At 39.4% G+C, this 26,579-nt stretch overlaps 1 protein-coding gene across 8 annotated transcripts in view; it reads left to right on the top strand.

Moving 5' to 3' along the window:
• The window catches only part of MSI2 (musashi RNA binding protein 2), a 945,687-nt gene that overhangs the window by 488,195 nt on the left and 430,913 nt on the right, over positions 1-26,579 (top strand). For all 8 annotated transcript variants that reach the window (XM_082244675.1, XM_082244672.1, XM_082244671.1 and 5 more), the window contains one exon: positions 4,166-4,214. In XM_082244675.1, coding sequence (XP_082100801.1) covers positions 4,166-4,214 — 49 coding nt within the window. The remainder of the gene's footprint in view (positions 1-4,165; positions 4,215-26,579) is intronic.

Here is a 26,579-nt window from a genome sequence, read left to right as displayed (position 1 = left end):
TATGGGAGGGACCCATCAGTGATAACCTTTTATGGCATTGATATGGTAAAAGAACACTAGAGAGGGGACAACAAGAAGATCAAGGTCTCACAGAATGAAATGAAATGGATTTTTCAGTTAAACTCTCTTCATTGCCTTAACATTGACATCAACCTTAATTGCTTCATTTCCAATAAATGACTATAGATCCTCTAAACTGTAGTTATATGAGCCCTCTTTATAAGATGCAACATTGAAAAGATCCCTAATTTTCCTTCTATGGTAATCCAAACACATACGCACTAATCTTTCTTCTATAATACACTTTCTTTTTTTCCCCATAGGTATATGGGACACATACCAGGCATAAGGGATATTATAATCTCCTCATAGGTACAGACTTTAGAAACGAAGGCCCTTTAAGTATGACTTTTACTATTTCTTTATTTTCATTTTTACATTTTTTTTCTATAAAAATGCGAAATATATATATATATATATATATATATATATATATATATATATATATATATTTGTACCTTTGCGAAAAGTATATATATATATATAAATACATATATATATATATATATATATATATATATATATATATATATATATATATATAAATTATATATATATTTTTACCTTTTATAGTTATCCATTTAGGCCTTTTTATTAAAGCATTTATAGGTACTGTCAATAATGTCTCTAGCTATCAATATCTCTTGGCCATTTAGTATTATTTTTGCACATAGGTATTTTTAATCACCTTGGTGTGTTTTATTCATAGATGTACTTTTTTAAATTTGAGGCTATGTGGAACAATCAGGAGATAACATAATGTCCTCAGCACATCACAATATTTTAATCCCATTTACTGGGTGTAGTACGGGTCCAAAAACCTACATATAGGCCAATTATGAATGTATGAAAGGTTAAGTATACATCTGCGGAGGCCTGCCGTTTTGCCGCTGGACATTTGTATTGGATGTGGGGTTGCCAGGAACATTGGATAAACATCCGTGCTACGGATCATAAGACCTGAGGTTGCTAGGATAGCTTACCTAATATAAACCAGTTAGTGAAGCAAGATGGCCAATGTTGACCTCATGCATGTAGAATAATCTGTTTAAAAAAATGAGGTTGGAAAAATGTATATTGTTTGAACATTTTAAGGACTCTGAATGATAGTTTAAATAATGTAAAAATCTTTGATCTTCCTCAAATTGTAGCATTCTGTATTTTGTCTTTCTTGCTATTTTTAGGATTGACTGGGTATTGGTAACAATTGTAGTTATTAGAATCGGGTATGTTGGCCATTTGGAAGATTGCCCTTTGTACAATGAATTATTCTGATCACTATAATTTTGCTGCATAAATAAAGATTAGTACAGAATATCATACTGTATACTGAAGAATTCAATCTGTTTTAAGCAAGTAAATCTTCCAAAGATCTGTTTTTCACTTGCTGTGCACATACCTTTTCAGTGCTTTTAATGGCCCATACTGTCAAAGAAGCACAATATTGCTTTGCCTTCTTGATAACTAAAACATAACTTTCCCAGATATGTTACAAGCTCCAAATTTCTCTGTGACTTTTCTACCCAGTGAGAGAACTATAGCTGTATCCAACAAATGTTACATTGTGTATAACATAGGTGAACAGAATTTGTCCTATCCTCACTGTACATGTTGCAAATCTACCCAACTCGGCTAACATTTAACTAATACTATGTAAAGTTGCTTTTATTTTTATTTTTTAGCAGCAGAGATTTTTCAACCTAATAAACAATCTTTTTGCTAGTTCATGCTTGCTAGTTTTTGCTTGTTAACAACTACACCACTCGCGCAATCCTTGGAACAATTTTGTCACTTGTCCAAATTAGAATGTATATGGGTGGACCGAATGGTAATGCATTGATATGACATTGTTCAGCCTTGTTTTTGGAAAAAAAAAAGCAAATAGTGTTTTGTTGCTGCAGTTTTTTCAGATCTTTAAAAATGGGACATTTTATTAAAAAAAAAAGATCTTGGTAAAGGGCACACATGAAGTTCTTTTGTATGGGAGTTGTAAATTAGTTTAATTATAATTCTTGTCTCATAGTCCGGATCCAAGGATTGTGGCCAAACTCAAAGGAGCATTCCAGGAGGGTTATTGTAATTATAGAGACCAACAAGTCTGAAAAATCCTGGTATTAGCTCAGCTATAGGAAGCGCTTCACCAGCTCAGTAGCTTCAACTAGAGTTGATCTGAAGCCCAAGCAATACTGTCCTCTTCCCAGGGATACCAATTGGAAAATTGCAAAGGGCCCAGCTGGTGAAGAACCTATGCCAACTTTTCTGTGGACGCTTGTATTTTTATCATGCTGCTTTGCTGAAAGCTTTAATTTTAAGAAATACAAAATAGTTTAAGGGTTGAATTCAAATGTGTCCATATTTTTAATTTTTTTTTGTACAGTAACCCTGATAAAAAATGTATCGCATAGCTTGGTATACTTCCAGGACATTTGGCCAGATTAATATTTGCACTTTTGCCTTTGGCATTCAGGGTAATTGTAGACTGCTGTATTAATTCTTGCATTATGTTAAAAAAACAGACTTTAGGTCTGCCTATCACCCATGTTGCCTATTCTATAAAAAGGACTAGTAAGAACAGATTGAGTACAGATTGAGCGGGGGAAATCCGTCAGGCTATTTGTACAATAGACGATCGGTAGACTGACTTCTGTATAGCCAGCCTAGCCATACATGGATTGAAATTTGGCCGGTCCTCGCTGAACCCGCAGAATTTTGATCCATGTATGGATGGTGTTAGGGTTACGTAAAGGGTTGGGTTAATAAGAAAATATACAGATCCTAAATGTATTAAAAAAAAAAAGAAACCCTTGTGCCTTGTCTTCCATTTCAGCTTACAGGGAGACTTTTGTAGGTGTAGGTGGAACACTGCCTTGTGTTCAAATGTTGAATGAATGAACTTGAATTTTCTCTTTCGTCCATCAATGGACACAGCCCTTCATAAATCATAACTACAGTGTTATATTGCTTCGACAGGGAGACAGGCTGGATAATCTAGATCCAGTGGTCCCCCCAGCCCAGCCAGCTAGCGCATGCAGACTGCAGCTACTGCGGCTGCGACATAGCCTAACGGACAGAGGCTGTCTCGCAAGTTAAATGTCCGGCAGGGTTGCTTAGGACTGGGCTTGGGTCTGAGTCACAGCAATCCCTTGGCCGACAGCTCCCCTACTTCGGTGGTGAGGATTCTGTCTGGAGCGTTACCCGCACCATGGAAGGGTAAGTACAGTTCCATCTCTCCCCTTTTGGTGTTTTTATAGGGTGGACACGGGTAACCCCTAGGGACGGTCGGACCTGCCTGCAGGTTCCCCCTTCCCATCCCTAAATCCCTCAGTGAGATGGGCTTCCCCCACTCCCTTTCCCCCGTCTGGACTTGAAGTCTGGTGGGGGTCCCAGAGCAGAGAATGCAGCGGAGACAAAGAATTCTATAAGGTAGATCTTTGACATCTGCGGATTCTTCTTTTGGCTGCAAAGCTGCTGTTTAAGAGGGGCTGTTCCCTCTTGCGGAGAGTTTTTCTTTAAACTTTTATTTTTTCAGACGGGGCTCCTGTGATCCGGTTAAGGCTCCTGTGTCCTGGTTAAGGGCACTTATGTTTAGCCTTGGGTTATTTTCCGCACCCCTCATTTTCCTTTTGGCACTGCTTTTGAACATCCCAGTAGTTATGATTTATGGAGCACTGTGTCCATCGATGAACAAAAGAGAAAATGGGATTTATGTACTTACCGTAAAATCCATTTCTCTGAGTTTGACGGACACAGCACCCACCCCTCTATGGAGTTCTGATACTTCTAAAACTTCTTGCTACTGATTACCTAGAGCAGAGAGGGGGGTTATTTACCAGCTGAGGACGGCCCATGGGTGTAGCCTGGTGTTTTTTTCTTCTGCCTAGTCCTACTCTTGGAGGAGGCAATATAACCCAGCAGTTATGATTTATGGAGTGCTTTGTCTGTCGATAAACTCAGAGAAATGGATTTTATATTAATATATTATATTAAGTACAAAAATCCCATTATTTCAGAAGTAATTATGTGTTTATTACAAACATTAACAATAAATAATTTGTTTTCCAATAATTTCAGTGTTCCAGCTTTTTAATGCCTCTTTCTCTTCTAGGTTGAAGATGCCATGCTGATGTTTGACAAAACTACCAACAGACATCGAGGTAAGTGCGTGAATTTCTCATTGTTTTTTTAAGTTGCAGTGGCTTTTGGATCCCACCAATGCTTAAAATAGCTTTGTTTGATTGTGGGGTCTACACAGGTTGCTACACTTACCTTGGTTCAATGTTTCTGCTGTCAGGAGCCATAAATGATATCTATAATGTGCTCTTGTAATCTCAGAAGAACTGATCATAAACTGCAAAAGCAGACTGCCCCTATATAAGCTTAGGTTCGGTGTATTAGGCACCTGCCCCAGACCAGAACTGACAACAAGACCTTTACCTTGCTTTCCATACTTGGATACCTAACACTGGGTGGGAGGGTTTGGAGAGTTGGTTGAAACTAATTTAGCTAAATGTATTCAGGGGCTGCCTACTTATTGGGATTTTATATCAAGTGATTGAAGCATACAGGTAATCATTTTTCATTTTTGGTTCTGGAAGTGAAATCAAACAGGTATTGGAAAATACCTTCCTTGTTCTCACCAACAGTTACATCTAGACACAGAGAGGATAATTGTAAAGAAGTGTATATACTGGCCAGGGTCTGATATGACAGCTGTCAAAGCTCCACTAAAAGCAAGGCAGGGGCAAAAGGTACATATAATGATAAAAACGTATTCTTTTTTTTTTTTTTTATCCAAAATAAAACTTTCTCTGTCGCTCATTGACAGACGTAGTCCTCCTTGATTAATATCAACTCGGGTTATACTGCCCTCTACAGGAGTAGGACTAGACAGGAAAGAAAACGTTCTGGCCACACCCTAGGGGCAGTCCCAGAGGGTATATCCTCTCACTTCCTGCTACAGCAAATCAGTTTTTTTCTGTCTAGTTAGGAGTAAGGACCTAGATTCCTTGCTAGGATCTTCGGTCCTGGCATTTTTTTAGAAATATTTTTTTTGACAGCTTTTTTTCTCCAGTGTTCCTGTGAGATCTTCAAGCAAGTACGCTGAAACTGGGCGACGGGCTGGATGTTGAGATCCAGTGGTCACCCTCCGAAGCCATCCTTTCTTCCTAAGGTGGTTTCAGATTTTCATCTGAATGAAGATATTGTGCTACCTTCCTTGTGTCCTAAGCCCAATCATCCTCAGGAATATGCGTTGCATTCCTTGGATGTGGTTCGGGCAATCAGGGTATACCTGAAGACTACGGAATCGTTCCGTAAGACTGATTCACTTTTTGTGATCACGGATGGCCCCAGAAAGGGGTTGCCTGCATCTGCCGCGACTATCTCCAAATGGATTAGACAGACGGTGGTACAGGCTTATTCTATTAAGGGTCGGAATCCTCCGTTCCCTGTTAAGGCGCACTCCACTTGAGCGCTCAGTACTTCCTGGGCCTACCGCCATCAGGCGTCAGTGGTCCAGGTGTGCAAGGCGGCTACCTGGTCGTCGGTTCATACCTTTACAAAATTTTATAAAGTTGATGTGATGGCATCGGCGGATGCCTCATTTGGCCGCAAGGTTTTGCAGGCCGCAATTTGAGGAGACCGGTGGTCTACCTCGAGGGTTTTTTTCCGTTGGAATTTCAGTTGAGTCTCATCGTGTGATTGATGAGCCTTTAAAACTTCTAGTTGGCACCGGTTGGGCCTTCTAGATTGGATTTTGATTTCCATTTTCCCACCCCTCATTTGTGGCACTGCTTTGGGACGTCCCGAGTTGATATTAATCAAGGAGGACTACGTCTGTCAATGAGCGACAGAGAAAAATAGATTTTTGTAAAATCTTACCGTAAAATCCTTTTCTCTTAAGCTCATTGACAGACGTAGTACCCGCCCCTCTGTTTTTGAGTTGGTTTGGGTTAAATTCTCTAAACACTGCTTTGTGACATAACTGATTTGCTGTAGCAGGAAGTGAGAGGATATACCCTCTGGGACTGCCCCTAGGGTGTGGCCAGAACGTTTTCTTTCCTGTCTAGTCCTACTCCTGTAGAGGGCAGTATAACCCGAGTTGATATTAATCAAGGAGGACTACGTCTGTCAATGAGCTTAAGAGAAAAGTATTTTACGGTAAGATTTTGCAAAAATCCATTTTTATTCTAATATTGCTAAATCCCTGACTGTCATGCTGATCTAATGTCTTTTTAAGCCACTGATTTGGTGAATGTGTTGAAGTCATGGGTTTTAACATTACTGAAATACCTTGTCCAGGTCACTTTCTCTGAAGGCATTGAAGCCAGGCAACTAGAATTTTCAGGAGGTCTGAAATGAAATTATTATTAATATTATTATACAGAATTTATATAGCGCCAACGGTTTACACAGAGCTTTACGATGGGCCTTGCTCATGGAGCTTACAATCTAAAGAGAGGGGGAGGAGGTACAAAAGATAATCAATGCAGTGGATGATATTATACATGTTCTTTCTGTTCGTGTTTCCTTAAATAAGTATAAACATTTCACAATACACAGTGCAGTTTAAAAATGTAAATGGTTGAATGTGTGTGGTTGTGTATGGACATGTTTATTACTTTACTGTAGAAATATTATGTTCTAAAAATTATTATACATATTGTACAGGCTAATTGATTTAGATCTGACCAGTTTGTTTTGTTCTGCAGCAGAAGTAACTAAAATGCAGCTGCTAATTTATGGTACCCAAGCTGCTTCACATTATAATGGACCTGTACTATTTATAGAGAGATTTTGCACTCATAATATTCTGTTATGTTACAAGTGGATCCTGTGGATGTACTAACATATGCACAGGGGGCATTCAATAAGAAATTGCCTCAGAGTCTGAAGTGTAAATTCTGATATCTGTCACTGCATTGTAGCTGATTGCATTTTATATAATACATACAAAGTACAATATAAGCAGACTAAGGAGTACTTGAAGTCATTTACGTAATGTTTATTTGTGTTTACAGTTGGCCTAATATGTAATTACCCATCACTTCTGAGAACTAATACTTTTAATTGCTGTTATAGATTAAGGCTCCGTTCACATCTAGGCGTTTTGGGGCGTTTTTGGGGCGTTTTTCTGCTCTAGGATCAGCTCTCAAAACGCCCAACAAGACAAATCCTATTAATTTCAATGGCCCCTGTTCACATCTGAGCGTTTTGACGCTGTATACAAAACGCCCAACGCTCAAAAAAGTACATGAGCTTCTTTTTGGGCAGATTACAGGCGTTTTCCATTGATCTCTATTCAATCTAAAAACGCCTGCACAAAAATCGCGGTAAAAATCGCGGTAAAATCGCGGTAAAAAACGCCGCAAAAATCGCGGTAAAATCGCGGTAAAAAACGCGCGAAAAACGCTACGCTCAGGTGTGAATGTAGCCTAAGGAAACTATACTTCTCATACATTTAAATATTATAACTAGCAGGAAGGAATTATTACCATTTTCTGCATGCAATACAGTATAGTTACATAGTTGGTTGAAAAAAGACACAAGTCCATCCAGTTCAACCCACAGAAAAAAACAAAACTCCCACAAATCAAAACCTCCATATACACAATCCTATACCCACAGTTGATCTGGATCCATTATATTGGATATTTTTTTCTTTTAGAACAACAAAGGAGGAGTTTGGGACTTTGGGATATTTTTTCTTTTGATGTGCTTCTTAGCTCCGGTTCACGTCAGTGCAATGACAGACCTTGCATGTGATTCGGAGCACACTGCTCTGAAAATCACATGTGATGTCTGTCTGTGCGATGCGAATTCAGCCATCCAGATTGTCTGGCTGAATTTGCATCGGATTCGGACAGAACATGCACAGGATCCTTTTTTGGGTCCACAGCAGAATCGGATCACATTGTGGTTCACACCTATGCGATCTGATTAATGTCCGAAACTGACAGTTCACACTGCAATATGCAAACTGATCTGGGGGTGTCGTTAACTTCGTATTGACACCCTCAGCGATTTACATATGGCAGTGTGAACTGCCTGAGATTTGAATGCGATGTGGGAACCCGCAGTAGATTTGCAGGGTTCCCGCATTGCATATGTGTGAACCGGCCCTTACAGTGAATACTTTTCACTGGGGAATCTGTACTGATCATTACCAGATACTGTACTATATGTCATTGTGTGTCCTTCTGAAAGAACATATACCTTATCAAGCAGCCACACCCTCTTTTATCTCTAGCTTTTTTGTTTGTCTGCCTTAGGGCCCTTCAGTGCTGCATCTTATAAGCACTTAATACAAATAGGAAAGTGGCAAAATGAGGATTACAGCCTCAGGAAACATCATAGCAGAGAGAAGAGAAGGCCTTCTGGCCAATCAAAGCTTCTGTTATGAATATCACATCAACACTGAACAGTTTGTATCTGGCACTATAAAAAGGCTTCCCAGACCCTAAAGTTAACCAGTTTCCATATATTACCATATTTTTAACAAGCAGTAAATGAGCCTTAAAATATGTCATTATTGACCACTGTACCTTCAGCTGCTGTGAAACAATTATCTCAGAAAGGGGGGATAGGTGGGACTTTATATGAGGCAATGACTGGGTAGAGTCATATGCCTTCATCCCTGGTACAAATAAAGGAGGAGGGAGGTTTGGGCATTAAATGAAGCAAACGGCTATAAAGTGATTAAAAATCAATGTATAATTTTACTGTATAATTTTACTGCATAATCACTGCATTTATTCACGTCGACTCTTTTTCAGTATCTCTGACCCTCCAACCACCAGAACAACTGCTTTGTATTTACAAAAGAGATAAGTAGGCAGGAAAGCTGACAAGTCACCACTATGAGTGGGAGAGGGTAAGCTGAAAGGGCTTGTAAAGGCAGAAGGCATTCTATGCATAAAGATAAAAAGCCTTCTGTATGTAGCAGCCTCCCTAATAGTTACCTGAGCCCCATCTCTATCTAGCGATGTGCAGGAGTGCCTCGGCCATCCGGGACTCTTCCTCCTGATTGGCAGTGGTGCTATTGGTTCCTGCTGCTGTCAATCAAAGTAATTTAGCCATTTAGGAGAGAGAGGGGGCGGGGACGAAGCGCTGCTTTGTGTCTGAATGGACACACAGAGCTGCAACTTGGTTAGGGTGCCCCCATAGCAAGCTGCTTGCTTTGGGGGCACTCAACAGGAGGGAGGGGCCTAAGAGGGACCTGGAAAGAGCAGGATTCGGGCTACTCTGTGCAAAACCACTGCACAGAGCAGGTAAATATAACATGTTTGTTATTTTTAACCAATTAAGAACCAAACCTATTTCTGACACATGTTGTTTATAAGTTAAAATCAGTATTTTTTGCTAGAAAATTACTTAGATCCCCCCGCACATTATATATATATATATATATATATATATATATATATATATATATATATATATATATATACTTTTTTAGCAAAGACTCTGGTGAATAAAATGGCGGTCGTTGCAATATTTTTTGTCACGCGGTATTTGCGCAGCGGTCTTGCAAACCCAATTTATTCGGAGAAAATACACTTCACTGAATTTAAAAAAAACGAAACGATAAAGTTAGCCCAATTTTTTTGGAATATTGTGAAAGATGATATCACGGCGAGTAAATAGATACTTCACATGTTACGGTTTAAAATTGTGCACACTCATGGAATGGCGACAAACTACGGTACTTAAAAATCTCCATAGGCGACACTTAAACATTTTTTAATGGTTACCAGTTTAGAGTTACAGAGGAGGTCTTTTGCTAGAATTATTGCTCTCGTTCTGACTATCGTGATACCTCACATGTGTGATTTGAACACCGTTTACATTTGCGGGCGCAGTTTACCTATAAGTATTCTTTGGTGTGTGAGCTCACAGGGACTGGGGCACTTTAAAAAATGTTTTTTTCCTATTTATTTGATTTTATTTTTATCACTGTTCCTTTAAAAAAAAATAATCTGATCAGTTTTATTGCAGTCACAAGGAATGTAAACATCCCTTGTGACAGTAATAGGCAGTGACAGGTACTCTTTATGGAGGGATCTGGGGTCTAAAAGACCCCAAACCCCTCCACTGTACTTAAAAGTATTCAAAACTGCAAAATCTGCATTTTTTAAATCTGCGCCGTTGGCAGCCAAGTAAACCAGAAGTGACGTTGTGATGTCGCTTCCGGGTTACTTCATCGGAGACCTGATCAAAGCCAAATCAGGCTTCGTTCGGGACTCTAACCAGCCGGGGGACATGCCGACTGGTCGCTCGGGTCTCCCGGTGGGACAGGAGACCCAGGCAGAGTGGCGGGAGTGGGGAATGTCCCCTGCCGCTCCCTCTTATAACGGGCGAGCGGCTGGTGAGCAGCATAGATTGTTATCATTAGAAAGCTGACTGCCGGCTCTACAAAAACAGTACCGGAGTGATGCCTGGCATCACCCCCGGTACAACCGACTTAAAAGTACGTTAGTTTGCAGGAAGTGGTTAAAGGAAAAAAAACAAGCCTTTAGTATCACTTGAACTTCTCAAAGGCTCCTTAAGTGGCTACATTGTGTGTACTCTGCACTCTGGATCATCTACAGTCCAGTGACAGAAGTGCTCTGTCAGTAAAATGAATGCAGTGATTGTTTGCTTCTCCTGATTTCTGAATAATAATGCCTTAAAATGGTAAGATAAAAAAAAAAAACTTCTGTGTGCAGTAGTACTTACATGAGCCCTATCTTGATCCAACGATATGCACGAGAGCCTTGGCTGTCCGGGACTCTCTCTCCACATTGGCTGAGACAGCAGCAGGTGCCATTGGCTCCGACTACTGTCAGATACAGCCAGTGAGCCAATGAGGGGAGAGACGGGGGGCCAAACCACGGGCTTTGCGTGTGAATGGACACACAGAGCCACAGCTCGGGGGCCCTCATAGAAAACTGCTTGCTCTAAGGGCAGGAGGGAGGGGACAGAAGCACCAGCAGGGGGACAAGAAGAGAAGGATCGGGGTTGCTCTGTGCAAAACGAACTAAACAGAGCAGGTAAGTAATAACGTGTTTGTTATTTATTTTTATATACACCAAGCCTTTAATATCACTTTAAACTAGCCATACACTTGTAAACTTTAGCTGCTGCCCAGAGATGAGCTTTATATTTAATTTATTGCTTGTTAGGAATATGTATATTATTGGTTTATAGCCTTGCACAGATTCACTTTAAACCAATACACTGTCTAGCCAGTGAATTGTAAACCACATAAATCTTCCTTTAATAACTGAAGTGGGAAACCATAAGAAATTGTGTGAAAATTTCTAGTTTTTTACAATAGAATGATTTGACTTTCACAAGTTAGGCTGCAGCAACGCTTCACAACCATTTTCTTCCATTGTATTTGTTTTCTATGCAAATGGGAAGTCATAAACAGTGACTTTTATGGGTATTTATTGATCTCTCATTGATTACCAGACACCAGAATGTGTTGTCTGGAAGAAGTGTTTTTTTTTTCCATTTTATGTCTGTTGCAAACAAATAGCTTATGTTTAACATGCTTTTAGTACAGAGTAATACTACCGTGCGATAAGATTTACACAAATGCCATTGTTTTATTTTTGCATTCAGAGATAATTAAATCAGATCTGTGGTCAAAGTGTTTTTTTGTTTTGTTGTTTTTTTGTACAGTGTGAAGGGATTAGAACCTCTGTCAGGTTTTTATTGTTGTCAGTGCCCATATTGGAAGTAAGGGTAAATCTCTACAAGAGCTAACACTTTTATTTTAATGGGAAATATTTTTGTTTTAATTTAGTGAGGAGATTTCCACTCACTTCTTGTCCTTTTGATAGGTAGTTGGAGGGCAGGAAGTGAATTAAAACCTCCGTAATGGGGTCACAAAGCAATGAAAACCTAGGAGACTCCCTGTGCACAAAGGAAGTGAATGAAAACCTCTGTAATTGGGTCACAAAGCAATAAAAACCTAGGAGACTCCCAAGTACAGAAAGAAAAAAAATTAAAAAAATTATTTTCCTGGAGTTCGTCTTGAAATTTGTGTGTATATTATCAAGAAAAACAACCACTAACCAGTCAATAGTTTTCATCTTTTATGTTGATTTAAAAAACTGTCATGTTGTGTATTTCTGTCTGCCCCCCCCCCCCCAAAAAAAAATTGTAAACCTACAATATTTAAAAAAAATAAAAACTTTTATACTTACCTGCTCTGTGCAATGGTTTTGGATTCTGGGATCCCCTCCCAGTTCTCCTGGCTCCTCCACCCTTCCGAGTGCCACTTGCTATGGGAGGCCCGCCTCCGAGCTGCACTCTGTGTTTCCATTGTCACACAGAGCGTGACTCAGCCCCTCCTCCACGTTCTCCTTACAGGATGTGATTGACATCAGCAGGAGCCAATGGCTCCCACTGCTGTCTCTGAGCCTATGAGGAGAGAGAGCGGGGAGAGCAATTGCTTTCATGAACAGCGTTGGATTGAGAGCAGACTTGTGTAAGTGTAATGGGGGGGGGGGGGGATTGAAAAACACAGAAGGTTTTTACCTTAATGCATAGAATGCATTAAGGTAAAAAAACTTCTAGCTTTACAGACACTTTTACTCTTTCAATCAACATTGACTGCTTTTAATCTTTATCCTGCTAGCATTTGTACATATAAAGGAAAAGATATTATATTTACTTTTTTTAAAGTTTTTTTTTTGTTATGCATTTCTTCAGTGACTTCCTGGTTTCTTGCCTAGGCAAATGGTGTCAAACTTTCCAGGAGTCTTGAAGACATGGATAAATGGGGGAGTTTGCTTTGAATATCAAAAATAAACTAAGTAGAGTTTTTGGTTTGTGGTGCCCAGATGCAGTGTAGTTCTGCTTTAATAATGTTTTGCAGTGCTAATATGCCTGATAAGTGTGACACCAACACCAAAATTATATTAAGTGATGAAAGAATTATGAACGATATCTTCATAACAAATCGTACAGTAATATAGTGAAAACCATGTAAAGTCACTTTGCTTTAAGTGAGTAAAAATCTTTCGCTCTTGAAAAATGTGGACCTTTGTTCTAACATCTCCACATTAAAATGTAAATATTTTCATCTTGAAACTGACCTCAAAATCATAAGAGGTCAGAAAAGGCTCTATGCAATATTGGCAAAGAATGGGCTCCCCTCCTCCACCCTTAATGAAAATCTACAGTTTGCTCCAGCTGTTCTTAGTGTGCATCCATATGCTTATCCAGTTAATGCATCAATAAATTCCTCAAAAATACAACCTAATCTAGTTCTCTCCATATAAGATTTTCTTAAAAAGCAATATAAACTACTCCTATGAGATAAAATATCAACAGGCATGTAATATACACTCATCCACTTCCCTGAGATTGGGATCAATGAACACTCAAGGACCAAATCCAGATAGCACCGTTTCCAACACACAGGCAGAAATTCTGATGTTACACAGTAAGCTTTGCCCTTGGACAATTTTAAGGTTGGAATAAGAGTTCACGTTTTTTAAGAGCAAAAGATTTTTTTTCACTTACGTGTCCATTTACACTTGTGTGACTTAAAAATACTGCGACTTTACCATGCAACTTTGATACAATTTTGATGCGACTTTAGATGTGTGGTTTTTTTTTTACAACTTTGGCCCAATGTAATCGTTTTGTTTGTGTTCTAGAAAGTCACTAGACATGCAGAACGGAAAAAAAAAATAGTTTAGTTGAGTTCAGTTTCTTCATTTTCTAACACATTCCAAATTTTCAGAACGATTCAACACTGTGGGGTCCCCCCTATCCATGTCAGGCCCTTCAGGTCCAGTATGGATATTAAGGGGAACGCCACATCAAAATGTCAAAAATATTTTTAATGGAGGGATTGACAGAGAGGAGTAGAAGACACGGAGCAGTTGGTAAGGTGGATGAGCATGGCAGCAGCATTCATGATGGACTGAAGGGGGGATATCCTATGTAAAAGTAAGTAAATTAGAAGGGAGTGGCAGTAGTCAAGGCATGAGATGACCAAGGAGTGAACTAGGAGCTTGGAAGATTCATTGGTTAGAAAGGGACATATTTTGGAGATGTTGCAGAGGTTAAGGCGGCAAGATTTGGACAGTAATTGGATGTGGGGCCTAAAGGATAGATCAGAGTCCAGGATTACACCTAGAACCTTAGCATGCGTCTACGGGTTGATAGTTGTGCCATCAATCTTGACAGAGATCAGGGGAAATATAGTTTAGATCACAGATTACATCAGGTACATTAGGTAAAGTTTAAGATTTCCAGTTCCGAGTGATGTCAAGTTTAGCAGATAATAAATAATGGTTGGGGTATGACTGCTATATTGAGATGCAAGTTTTATAGAAGATAAAATGGGAGAGTTTGTGAATTCAGAGATGAATATGACAATTTGATTCCAGTATGATTTTATGGATGAGCAGTACCATAAAATATGTATCCATTAACCAGGTGAATCACAATGGCGCCAGCAATCTGCGAATGTATGAGGGTATATTTTGGAGAGTTTGTAGGGGGTTAAATACTACCTGTGCTACCTGTGTAAGGTTCTATGGTATAATTTCCAATAGTCTGAGCATAGAGTGGATTTTTGTGTGTGCCGAATAGCAGATTTCCACCTGTCACTCGAAATTTTGGTATTTAATTCTCGTTCCCATTTCAGGATCGTTGAGCTTTTACTAAAGACGTAATTGTTGCGAAGTAATCCATAAAAGAGATATATAACTTTCCTTGGTTTGCTATGGGTCATAAAAGCTGATCAAAGAAGAAGATCAAATATCTGTAGGGAAGTGTAGCTTTGAATAAATACTGTGTATTTGAATGTATCTATAAAGGTTATCTGTAATTATTACATAAGTCATTAAGGGTGGTTAGCATGTTTCCTATTCATATATCCTTTAAATATTGAATACCCACCTTAGTCCACGTAGTGAGATTCATGTAGGGTATACAATGTTCAAGTAGTTGAGTGGAAGTAAAATTTGTGTATCTGTGCAATTTGGCCAGAGTAATTTGGCAAAAGTTTGTATAGCCCGTATGGTAGCAGAGATACCCAGGAATAGGGAGTCAAGTGGGTTATCGCCTTGAATGGTGGCTAATAATAGTATACCTAAAGAAGAGGATGGGATGAAGGAGGATTCTAAAATTGACCACATTTTTTGTGGGTTTGTTGACCACCAATATTTAGTTTGGTCTAAGAGGGAAGATATATTGTAATAATAGAAGCTTGGGACAGAGAGACCCCCTATTAGGGTATGTTTAGTTGATATAAAAGGGCGCATCAAGGTTTTTTGTCTTTCCAAATTTATTTAATTAGGATTAAGTACAATTTTGTAAAATAGCCTTGAAGCAGTGGAATAAGGATGTAACGAAATAAGTATTGCACTTTAGGCAGAAGGACCATTTTAAAGGTTGCTATTCTACCTGTAGTCAATATTTCAAGAGAGCTAAGGTATTTAAAGAGGTTCTAACCCCCCCCCCCAAAAAAAAAAAAAAAAGGAATCCAGCGGTGTCTTCACCGCAGCAGATTTTCTCATTGGCTCTCGGGTGCTGCTGCCGCCATTACTTGTATAGGTGACTGGCAGTGAAAACTTGCGTCTTCACAGCCGGCTCCCAACTGTGCATGTGCGAAGCACGCTGTGCTTTGTGAATGGCCGATTGGCAGGGGAAGGAAAAAGGGGACCAAACTTCTGGGGGACAAGAACAGATTCCCTGCTCTCCCCTGAAAGCTGCCGAATGTGGCACAGGAGGGGGGAAGGAGGCAAATAAGGGGAGCCTCCCCTTTTGGATGGAGCTCTGCTTTAAACCGCATAGTGCTTGTGCGGTGTCATTTGTCCCTTTCTATGCTGTAAAATACCTGGTTGATCCTGCCTATTCCTTTGTCCCCCTAGGTGTTCTGACCACGGAAATAATGGTTGCTGATCCATGATACCATGGTTAGTTTACGTGCCTCCGTCATCCCGCTGTGTTAAGAGTTTCTCCCCTTTCCCACTCCTTCTCTGCCTGTCATTTCCTAGTTTGTAAGCCAATCTCGAAACCTGCCTCTCCCCTCCCCTCTTGCTGCTATTCCGAGGGGCAATAAAGTTAGTGAGCACAATTACAGCCAGCTCCTCTGTTATAACAAGGTATACTACACAGTGTCTGTGTTTTTAAATTCTGCAGGTAAATACGCTTTTTTCACAGCACCCATGTGCGGTCATGTGACACCCCCTGGCTGAGGTCAGAGGGAAAGCTCAGCCGCTCCCGCTTTAGTCCTCAGATCAGTGAATGAGAGCGGCGGGCAGTCACGTGACTGCACAGTGGCAATGTGAAATAAGGTATTTAGCTGCAGAATTAAAAAAAAACACAGACACTGTGTAGTAAAGCTAGTTACAACAGAAGTGCTGTCAGTAATTGTGATCACTGAGTTTACAACCGCTTTAAGTTCTTTAGGTAAGTTATCCAAAAATTATTGAAATTTAGCAGAGTAGATGAAGTGGATGGTATAAGAATGACCAGGCATTTGAGGGTGGTTGGAGTCTAAGGGAATTAGAATTTTGACTGTATCGTTTTCTGAAAAAGAGGATGAATGTTTAGTCCTAATATCTGAGATTTGGTCTCGTTAATCTTGTAATAGGAAACACTGCCAAATCCAAAAAAAAAATAGTGTGAGCCTCCATCAGGGAATTTAGGGGATTAGCGAGTATTAAAATTACATTGTCAGCAAAAAGTTCCTATTTTATTGCATGTATTACCAATATAGATGATGATGGATGATTGGTCTGAGCAGGAGGATTTCCTCGCTCAGGCATGCTGGTGGGTGTCAGGAGTGGTTTTAGATACCGCTCGATTATGCAGGTCGGGTCTCCTGCCACTGGGAAAGCCGGTGGAGGAATATTTAGGTTGGAGCTCTGTCAAGCAGTGTCCATGCAGGTCCGTGGCTGGCCATGCAACCCCCCGATTACTTGAGTTTATATTGTTTTCCCTTTATGTCACAATTTTTTATGTAGTTATTGTTTGACCTTTATACATGGTTATTATATTTCATCACTTGATATCATTTTGGGATTGTCAAATTTATCAGGTATATCAGCGCTGTTCAAAATGATTGAATATTTCATATTAGTGGTCTGTGGGTGATACAGTGTGTCAGCTTACTGGCTTACTATGTGTGTGTATGTGTGTATATATATATATATATATATATATATATATACATACAGTATCTCACAAAAGTGAGTCCACCCCTCACATTTTTGTAAATATTTTATTATATCTTTTCATTGTGACAACACTGAAATAATGACACTTTGCTACAATGTAAAGTAGTGAGTGTACAGCTTGTATAACAGTGTAAATTTGCTGTCCCCTCAAAATAACTCAACACACAACCATTAATTTCTAAACCGCTGGCAACAAAAGTGAGTACACCCCTAAGTGAAAATGTCCAAATTGGGCTCAATTAGCCATTTTTCCCTCCCTGATGTCATGTGACTCATGTTACAAGGTCTCAGTCACTGGAAGTTCAACATGGCACCTCATGGCAAAGAATTCTCTGAGGATCTGAATAAAAGAATTGTTGCTCTACATGAAGATGGCCTAGGCTATAAGAAAATTGCCAAGACCCTGAAACAGAGCTGCAGCACGGTGACCAAGACCATGCAGCGGCACATTTTTGTAATTTTGTGTTGCACTTAGAAAGAATAATATATATAAAATAAAATGCCAAATAAAGCTTACATTATCAGATTAGTTTAGTGCTTCTGGTTAGTGTTTGCATGTTTCACTACCCCACAACAGCCAATAAATAAGTACTTTTTGCAAATAGCGACAGATGTGTAGTTTAACGCAATACGTCAAGGGGTTATCCAATGAGGTTATTGGACAGGAAGGCTCCACACTTATAAGATCTTTCTGATATGTTCGTAAAACATTTACAATGTAGAGAAATTGCATACGTGAAAGTAGATATTATTTTGTGTAAATAATACTGTAATATGCTTTTACTGCCCCTTTAAAAAAAAAAAAAAATGATATATATATATATATCTGTTAGCTCTGTTTTTCCGCTTAAAAATAGAGCCAAATCAATGTGAATGTCCCATCTGTGGGATTACTTGAATTTAGGGACTTTTATTTTTCCTGTCTCATTTCCATGAATGGAATGAATAAAATGCATTCATTTTACTGTAGTACAATGATTGTATGCTTGTGGTGTCCACAGTTTAGAATAACTCACAGCTTCATCAGAAGCTTTTATTCAGTGCACATTCCAGGCCTAAATTTCTGCAGGCAATTTACTTTATTGTGAGCCCATTCCAGAAATATGATAAATTTGGTAATATTTTTGGTGCTGTTGAACCTCTTCACTATCAACTCTAGAGGATATAAGTTTGTGTTTAATTCTGAAAAATATGCACTTATTAGAATTACATACCGAACTGAATGGCATATACATAAAAAGGTATGAGGCAAAGTAGGTAATGCTAACTTACATTTTTTAAATAATGATTGTTATTGGCAGAGCTTGTTGTTTGGGGATGTGCTTTTATTACCATAATATTATAACAAAGTTTTACCATTATTTTTGTGTGTGTAAATAGCTAGAGTTTCTTTCCCACTCAGTAAGGGACAATTGGGTTATATTGGGACCCTGACAAAACAAAGAAAAATGATCAATAAAGGTCCGCACGCCACTATTATCTGCACTATTTTGATACATTTTTAGAATGGTTAAACCCATCAACAATGTATCAACCTGCTGAGCACTTTCCAGGTCCAGAGCTGTGGCATAGTCCCTGCTGTAACCCAGTCATTGGAGACTCATTTATGAGTAGGCTGTCTGGGCCAAGCATAGGAAAAGGATTATTACCCTTAGAAAGCAAGTATTGCATTTCTAACTGGGGTGTTCTGCTTGTGTACTCCATGCTTTGTTCCCACCTTTGATCATGAGGTAGCATCTTCCTGCCATTGCTCTTATTTGCAAGAGACACATGGTTCCATCATTGTTATCCCTTGCAGCCTCCTACAGTAATCTAGTCACCTCCAGTCGTTTGAACATTTCCTCTCAGCAGCCAGTTCATGGGTACCCAAAGGTTTTTCCTGGTATTCTCAATTAAGTTGTCTTTGTTAAGCATGTCAGATCTTAAGTCTAAGGGGAGCAGTATATGGTCAGTCCAGCTCACGATCCACAGTTTTGAGGCAGCCTGCAGTGTCTCTCCTCATAGTCCCTGCTTCAGTCTATACACTCTTTGGAGTCTTCCTTAGCTCCATTTGGTGATGCCCCTTTCTTGGCCTTATCTCAGGAGGAGTTCTCAGCAGTTGTGGGCAGTTATGGTGCAAATTGCAACTGTGATTGCTGGCTTTGAAATGTAGGGTCTGTAAGCATACTGGTATGCTTTCTCCTCTAGAATCAATGTCTGACATACATGCAGTTGTAGCGGCCTCTGATCCTTTTTCTGCAGAGACTCTGTCTAATGAAGATTCTCACAAATCTTTGTCAAGTGATATTGTCCCTGAGGAACTGTAGCCAGCTCCAGTTCTTAAGGAATCCATAACCATTCTTATTCATGCAGTGCTTACTATCTTAAAAATAGAAAGTCAGCATGAGGCTTATATTAGTGCTGTTACTAGTCTAGGATAACAGAGAGCCCCCCCCCCCCCCGTTCTGGGCACCAAAAACTGTTGATAAACTATTCACATCTATGAAATATATATAGACACAGTAGAGAGGGGAAGTTATAGAAGACTTAGGAAAAGGCATATAAAAGTAAATAAGGACTATAAGGCATACAAGGTGTAAAAAATCACTTGCAAGTACAATGGTACATACAGTTGGAAGAACCATGTAGGGTTTGTAATTAACAATCAAAGTATTCATACAGGAACACAAAATACGATTTTATTTACAAACACCCACACTGCTTGTGTCCGTGTTAATGTAAGTACAAATAAACCTAGGGTTTCCAGTTCTTCTCTAAGACTCTCTAAGAGTGGGAGGTTTTCCTGATAGCTAGGAGTCTTTCATATTGATAGTTGAGTTTACGCTGTATCAGGACTTCGGAGTGATTGGGAGAAAATTTGTTTCTCCAGTAAAGTTTTTGCAATTCCAGAGAATATGGAGAATAGAGCCGTCGTAGCCACATTACCTACAGCAAAGGCGAGATCAATTAGGGTAGAGTTTAGCATTTGATTGTATTGAGTGTGCAATGCTGTAAATGGTTTAAGCACGGAATTATCCATTATGTCATTTAGCCATCCTACACACTTCTCTACCCATTCTCTACCCATTGTTTGATAGAAAGGCACGGCAGTGATATTTCAAGCACTTCTGTGGGGTACCTGACCCTAATCCTTGTCTTGCTCCGATTAGTTGAGGCGAGTTCTCCAGGCTAAGATTGAGGCTTGTGTCATTGGGGAGAAAATTGACAGTGTTAGCGGTTTCCAAGCATCCGTCAATAATAATAGATTCAGATTGGAGGTTTGTGCACAGGCAGATTCAACATCAATCCATGAAGTTTCAGGTGTGGGGAGGAATCAGTGTCTGATTTGTGTCTCTAAGGTTGCTAAGTAGTAATCCTCCAAATCTGGGAGGCTTAGCCCCCCCCCCTACTTTTCTGTATTGTATAAGATGTTGATAAGCACATCTTGTTTCTTTTTTCCTTGCCATATATAGTGGTTGAGAAAGCTATGAAAAATTAGATAATGTTAGTGGAATCGGGAGTGTGAGGTAAAGGTACTATATTTTCGGGAGGGTCATCATTTTGGAATCTGCCAATAAAGACATTTTGGCATTGATGGTAAAGCTTAGGCGGGGTATGGACTTCTCCGCCCAGGCATATGGGAGGAGGGTTTTCATGTGGGTTAGCACGTGAGTGCTAAATCCCCAGGCTTAAAGATTTGTTGAAGTTGACCTTGTATTCTGACAGAGAGTACTAAAGTGAGTAAGAATTTCAAGTGCAAACGGTAGAGAGATGGTCGGTTTGGACAGAAGTAGTATCCCATCATCAGCAAATAGATTGATGACATGAGATTGTTGGTGAAGTCGGAAGCCTTAGATATGAGGATGGGCTTGAATGGCCTCAGCCAATGGCTCGTTTATCAGGTTAAAGATAGATTGGGAATGTGGGCATCCCTGATGCGTACAGTTAGAAATATCAAAAGTTTTAGAGAGAAGACCAGAGGTGAATACTTGGGTTGAGGTGTGGCAGTAGAGGGTAATTGTTTTCTCAAATATTGTTGGCCATTTTTTATTTTATTAATTTATTACCAGTATTTATATAGCGCCAACAATTTAAGCAGCACTTTACATATATGTTGTACATTTACATCAGTCCCTGACCATCTAAGGTCCCTAACTTCATACATCCACATATACTAGGGCCAATTTTTTGACAGGAGGCAGTTAACCTACCAGTATGTAGTACCAAGAGGAAACCCACACAGGCACAGGAAGAACATACAAACACAGTACAGGTAATGCCGTGATTGGGATTTGAATCGATGACCCTAGTGCTGTGTTTCAGAAGGGCTAACCACTTGTGCATTCTGTATCTATTTATCTATCTTAGCAAAATATAACTTTAAAGTATTCTGTATGACAATCAGAATAGAAACAACAAACTCTTTTGCTTTTTGATGTACATCCTCATAAGGTATACAAAGCCTTTGTTCCTTCACTGACTGAGCCACATCCTCATTCACTTTTACCTTACATAATCTGCCTTCCATACACTGCAGCTCACAGTGGGATGGTTTTGGCAAAAATAACAGTGCTGTCATTACAGAAAGCAGTGGGCAGGACTAAGTATGACCAGGTGTTTTTTTTTGATGAACTACGAAATTTCAAATCAGCAGTGACAATGCTCATAGCTGCACCCAGTGCTACATTTTTAATCCCACTGTAGTGCGAGCAGACCCAGGCATTGAGTGGCAATTTTTCTCTGAACTCTGAAGCAGTGCAGCACCAATGCCCCAGCATCACAAGAAGCTGCATTTGGGTGGACTTTGCTTACAGCTCAACAGGTATTTACAGGAGAACTAAGAAAAACCGTGAATGCAGAAGCAATTATAATTAAGAGAGAAGTACAGCCAAAGCTTGTTTGGCTGCACTTCTTCTGTGGATCACAGGAGTGCATTTCGCACTGCACAGCGAGCTGCTGAGAGCCTGAGCCAGTTACTCCTGCCCCCTTCACAGCCCAGGGCTCCAGTGAGCGTGGGGCAGAATGGAAAGCCGGTGACTTACACTCATGGAGCACTGAGAACTGAGCGATCAATGGTGTTTGACTGATGCTGCATCTACCTAAAGTATAATTTCTAACAAAACAAAAAAAAAAAAAACACAAACTTCTCTTTGAAGTGCTGCAGCACTTCTTTTTTCAATGGGAGGCCATAGTTTAACTTAAATATTTAGGTATAGATGCACCTAGTAATGTTCTAAAATTTTAAACTTTTCTAGTATGATCCAAACCTGGAAAATATTTACTCAACTGTGTAATACACAAGACAGAATATACAGTAACACCAACACTGACAATCTGTTTTTTTTAGGAAAGGAAATTGTGAAGTACATCAGGAGGTGCCTTGTAATAACAGGGAAATTCTTGATACAAACAATTCATGTAAATAGTTTTTCCATTTCCGTCACCTCTGTTTAAATATATTCATCTTCATGGTCTGACAGCCAGAGAAAGTCAAACACTTAGATGCTTTACAGATAAAACTCTGATTTTCCCTCCAAATAGCTGCTAGTCATTACATGGATGTGTGACTTCTGCTGTTGCAGATATGGCATGTAGTTCTAAAATGATTGAAGCCTTTGATAAATAAAAGTGTATATCAATCTGTTCCTCCTGGTGTTTGTTGGTAGGACTTATTTATTCTAATGAGACAATATGATACCTCCGTAAAAAAAAAAAAAAAAAAAAGGACCTGTAAATACAGATTTGTGTAAGACTATTGTTATTTATTAATTTTTAATTCTCTATTTTCATTTTCAAAGATACAAACATTGTGAATATCAAAGTCACCACAGATTACAGGCTACCTTGTACAAACTTCACCATTAGAGGTAATAGTCAACACCCGAGTAGGCATAGGCCATAGGCATACTTTCCTTGTTCAGTGCAGTCAAGGGAGATTTCTAAGATGACAAAACTACTGTTAAGGAAGCCCTTGAAAAAAAATTAATAGGTGGGGACTAAATTATGTAAATCATTAGCTCTCATGGTATTTTAACTTTTGTAATTATACCCAGGTTTAGATAAGTCTGCTTCAGTGGGGAAAGAACCAAAGCAAAAAGAAGAAAAAGAACGTCAGAGAGAGTGTTTGAAAGAGGGGAGAAGAAGAAATGAGCTAAGGAGAGGGATTAGGAATATGTGCAACCAGGGGTGCTGTTGGCTGGGTCAGGTCCAATAGGTCTCCTCATTCTCATAGGAATGTTATACAGCTGGCTGAGTAAAGAATTATTCTTGGGATCCTATGATAGCTCTTTACTGCACGAAGCAGGTGAGTTTGATCCAATAGAAACAAGTAGTATGGAAACATTCTTCCTTGCTGTTTACTGATGCTATGACTCCTTCCACCTGTTTCGTTTAATCTCAAGGATCAGAACATTAAGGGGTATGAGTGATGATTACGACCACGTCCGCCTACACAGGTTGAACTGGATGGACTATTGTCTTTATTCAACCTCAACTACTATGTAACTATGTAAATTCATATAACATGAATTGTGAGATGCCTAAACTATAACAGGCTGATTATATTACCGTTTTGTTGAGTGCATAGTGGTGACGGAACCAGCACGTTGTGGACACACCTTAAGTTTAACTTCTGCACATAGATGCACTTTCTTCTGTTTATCAACTTCAGGATACTTAAGTATATGAAGTTTTGCACGTTTTGTATGTGGATATCACTATATGATATATGAATTGCATTGGAAACCACTGTATGATATATGAATTTTTTTAAATACAGTATCTGTCAAAAGTGAGTACGCCCCTCACATTTTTGTAAATATTTTATTATATCTTTTCATGTGACAACACTGAAGAAATGACACGTTGCTACAATGTAAAGTAGTGAGTGTACAGTTTGTATACCAGGGTATATTTGCTGTCCCCTGAGTACGCCTCTAAGTGAAAATTTCCAAATTGGGCCCAATTAGCCATTTTCCCTCCCCAGTGTCTTGTGACCCTTTAGTGTTAGAAGGTCTTAGGTGTGAATGGGGAGCAGGTGTGTTAAATTTGATGTTATCACTCTCACTCTTTCATACTGGTCACTGGAAGTTCAACATGGCACCTCATGGCAAAGAGCTCTCTGAGGATCTGAAAAAAGAATTGTTGCTATGCATGAAGATGGCCTAGGCTATAAGAAGATTGCCAAGACCCTGAAACTGAGCTGCAGCACGGTAGCCACAACCATACAGCAGTTTAACAGGACAAGTTCCACTCAGAACAAGCCTCGCCATGGTCGATAGGGTCTGTAGATCTGTTCTTAAGTTGAATTTGTAAGTCGAAACAAGTACATTTTTTAAGTGTAGCTACAGCCAAAAAATAATAATTTGTAAGCTTTTTGGATAGTATAGGGAAGGGTTAACACCCCTATAATAATTGTTTTGCTGTCTGTGCTCCTGTTCAGAAGATTTCACCTCACTTTCTGTCCCTGTGAGAACTGTGTTTTGAATATTTTGGGTTGTTGTGGAAGCAAGGATTGGTAATAAAGGAGTGGATTTCTCTTCCTAGAGGTAGATTTACACTCCCATCCTGTTGTCACCCTCCGTTTGTAAGTAGGAGTCATTTGTAAGTCGCATGTTTGTAACCCGGGGACCACCTGTAACTTGCATATTTTGGGAATCAAACCGCACCCCCTTCTTTAGGGCTTCTAAAGGTAAAGGCTTGTTAAGTCTGCTTCTGTGAAGTGTGCCCTTCCCATGCATCACTGCTTTGCAAGTCTTATGAAGAGGACACTGTATGACCTGTGAAACACATTGGTTGCATATGCAGAACTTGTCAATCTGTATCAATGGAATCAAATTTAAACTTTTACTTTTGTTGTGGTGCTTCACCCTGTGATTTGGACAGGTCCTAATAGTGGTTGAGGTCAGGTAAGTGGGAAAACCGTGTTAGTATTATTTACTGAGGAATATCTATAATCACTGCAGTATATTAAAGCCCCACAATACTTGTATTTTACAGACATTTTAAAAGCTATACAAACCAGAAAGCAATCGTTATGATTTTTTTTATTTTTTTTTAATAACATACTCTTCAAGTCACCACCCTATCTGAAGTGTTTATATGGAACCTTCATTAAATGTAAGTGGCCTACCTAGTGCCTAACCCACAGATATTTAAAGCGTTTACCTTTAAAGGACAATTTAAAAAAAAATAAAAATAACAATCAGCCCTAAACCTCCTCTTTAGGTGTCCTCCGCTGGCCATCTTGGCTGCTCCTCCTCTGCATCTGCCCACATAGCAAGCACATTAGAAAGGCAAGCTCATATCTGCTCTAGAGTAATACTGCTTTGAAAAGTATTAATTAAAAACACTTTAATCAGTGCACTCACATTTAATGCAGATATTCAGCAGCTGATAAAAGTAGTGTCTGGCGTCTCTCCTCACATAGACCGCTAGAAGATCCGGGTGGGGAGGAAGACTACGATCCCTTTAGGTAGGGACGGGTTAAATGAGGAGTTTGAAATGAATACCCTAATATGATTCAGACACTATTTTTCCTTCCTTCCTCCTTTTAATTGTCCTCACATTTTGCCCCCACGCTTTCTTTTTAAGGAAAAATTCCTGTCATGGCACGGGGTAGTCTTCTTTGATATATTATTACTCTTAATTACTATATATTGCAATAATTGTAATGGAAAAAATGAAAACATTTTTATTGTATACGTGGTTTTAGGTATGTATTAGTATAGGAATTTTTATTGTTGAGGTGTAGTCAGCAGGCACTTTGTGTTAATGGAGACATATATATATGTATGTGTGTGTGTGTTATTTTATTTTTTTATATATATATATATCCATCATTATTTTTATTGTTCCTTTAAATGTTGCCATTGTCCTACTAATTTAAATGTTTGCCTCTGGTCAGTTCCCCTTTACGATCTAGGTGGAGGAGGCACTGCGGCCTTTTGTTTTCCTTATATTAATGGATTAGTATCTCGACTCGGCGTAACTTGATAAAGGAGGCTCCGCCTCTGAAACGCTTAATCATGGCAACGCTCTGACGTCTTCCCCATTCCCTTGTCTGCCGATGGTGGGGTATTGTGTTTACGGAGTGTGGTGCCGGCTTGACTGGGCACATGCGGGGTACGCACTAGATGCTGTCTGTGTCTGGGCTCTGTAGAGGCTGTCAGGCTTCAGATAGCCTACCTGAAGAGATTGTGGTCTTCCTCCCCACCCATCTAAGTGTGTATGCGAGGAGAGACGCCAGACACTACTTTTATCAGCTGCTGAATATCTGCATTGATTGAAGTGTTTTTAAGTATTATTTATTAAAGCAGTATTACACTAGGGCAGAGGTGTGCTCTCCTT

The sequence above is a fragment of the Pelophylax lessonae genome (genome assembly GCF_965119305.1).
Source record: "Pelophylax lessonae genome assembly, chromosome: 2".
Classification (NCBI taxonomy): domain Eukaryota; kingdom Metazoa; phylum Chordata; class Amphibia; order Anura; family Ranidae; genus Pelophylax; species Pelophylax lessonae.
The sequence above is the reverse complement of the archived record's forward strand: the minus strand, read 5'-3'. Positions and strand labels throughout refer to the sequence as shown.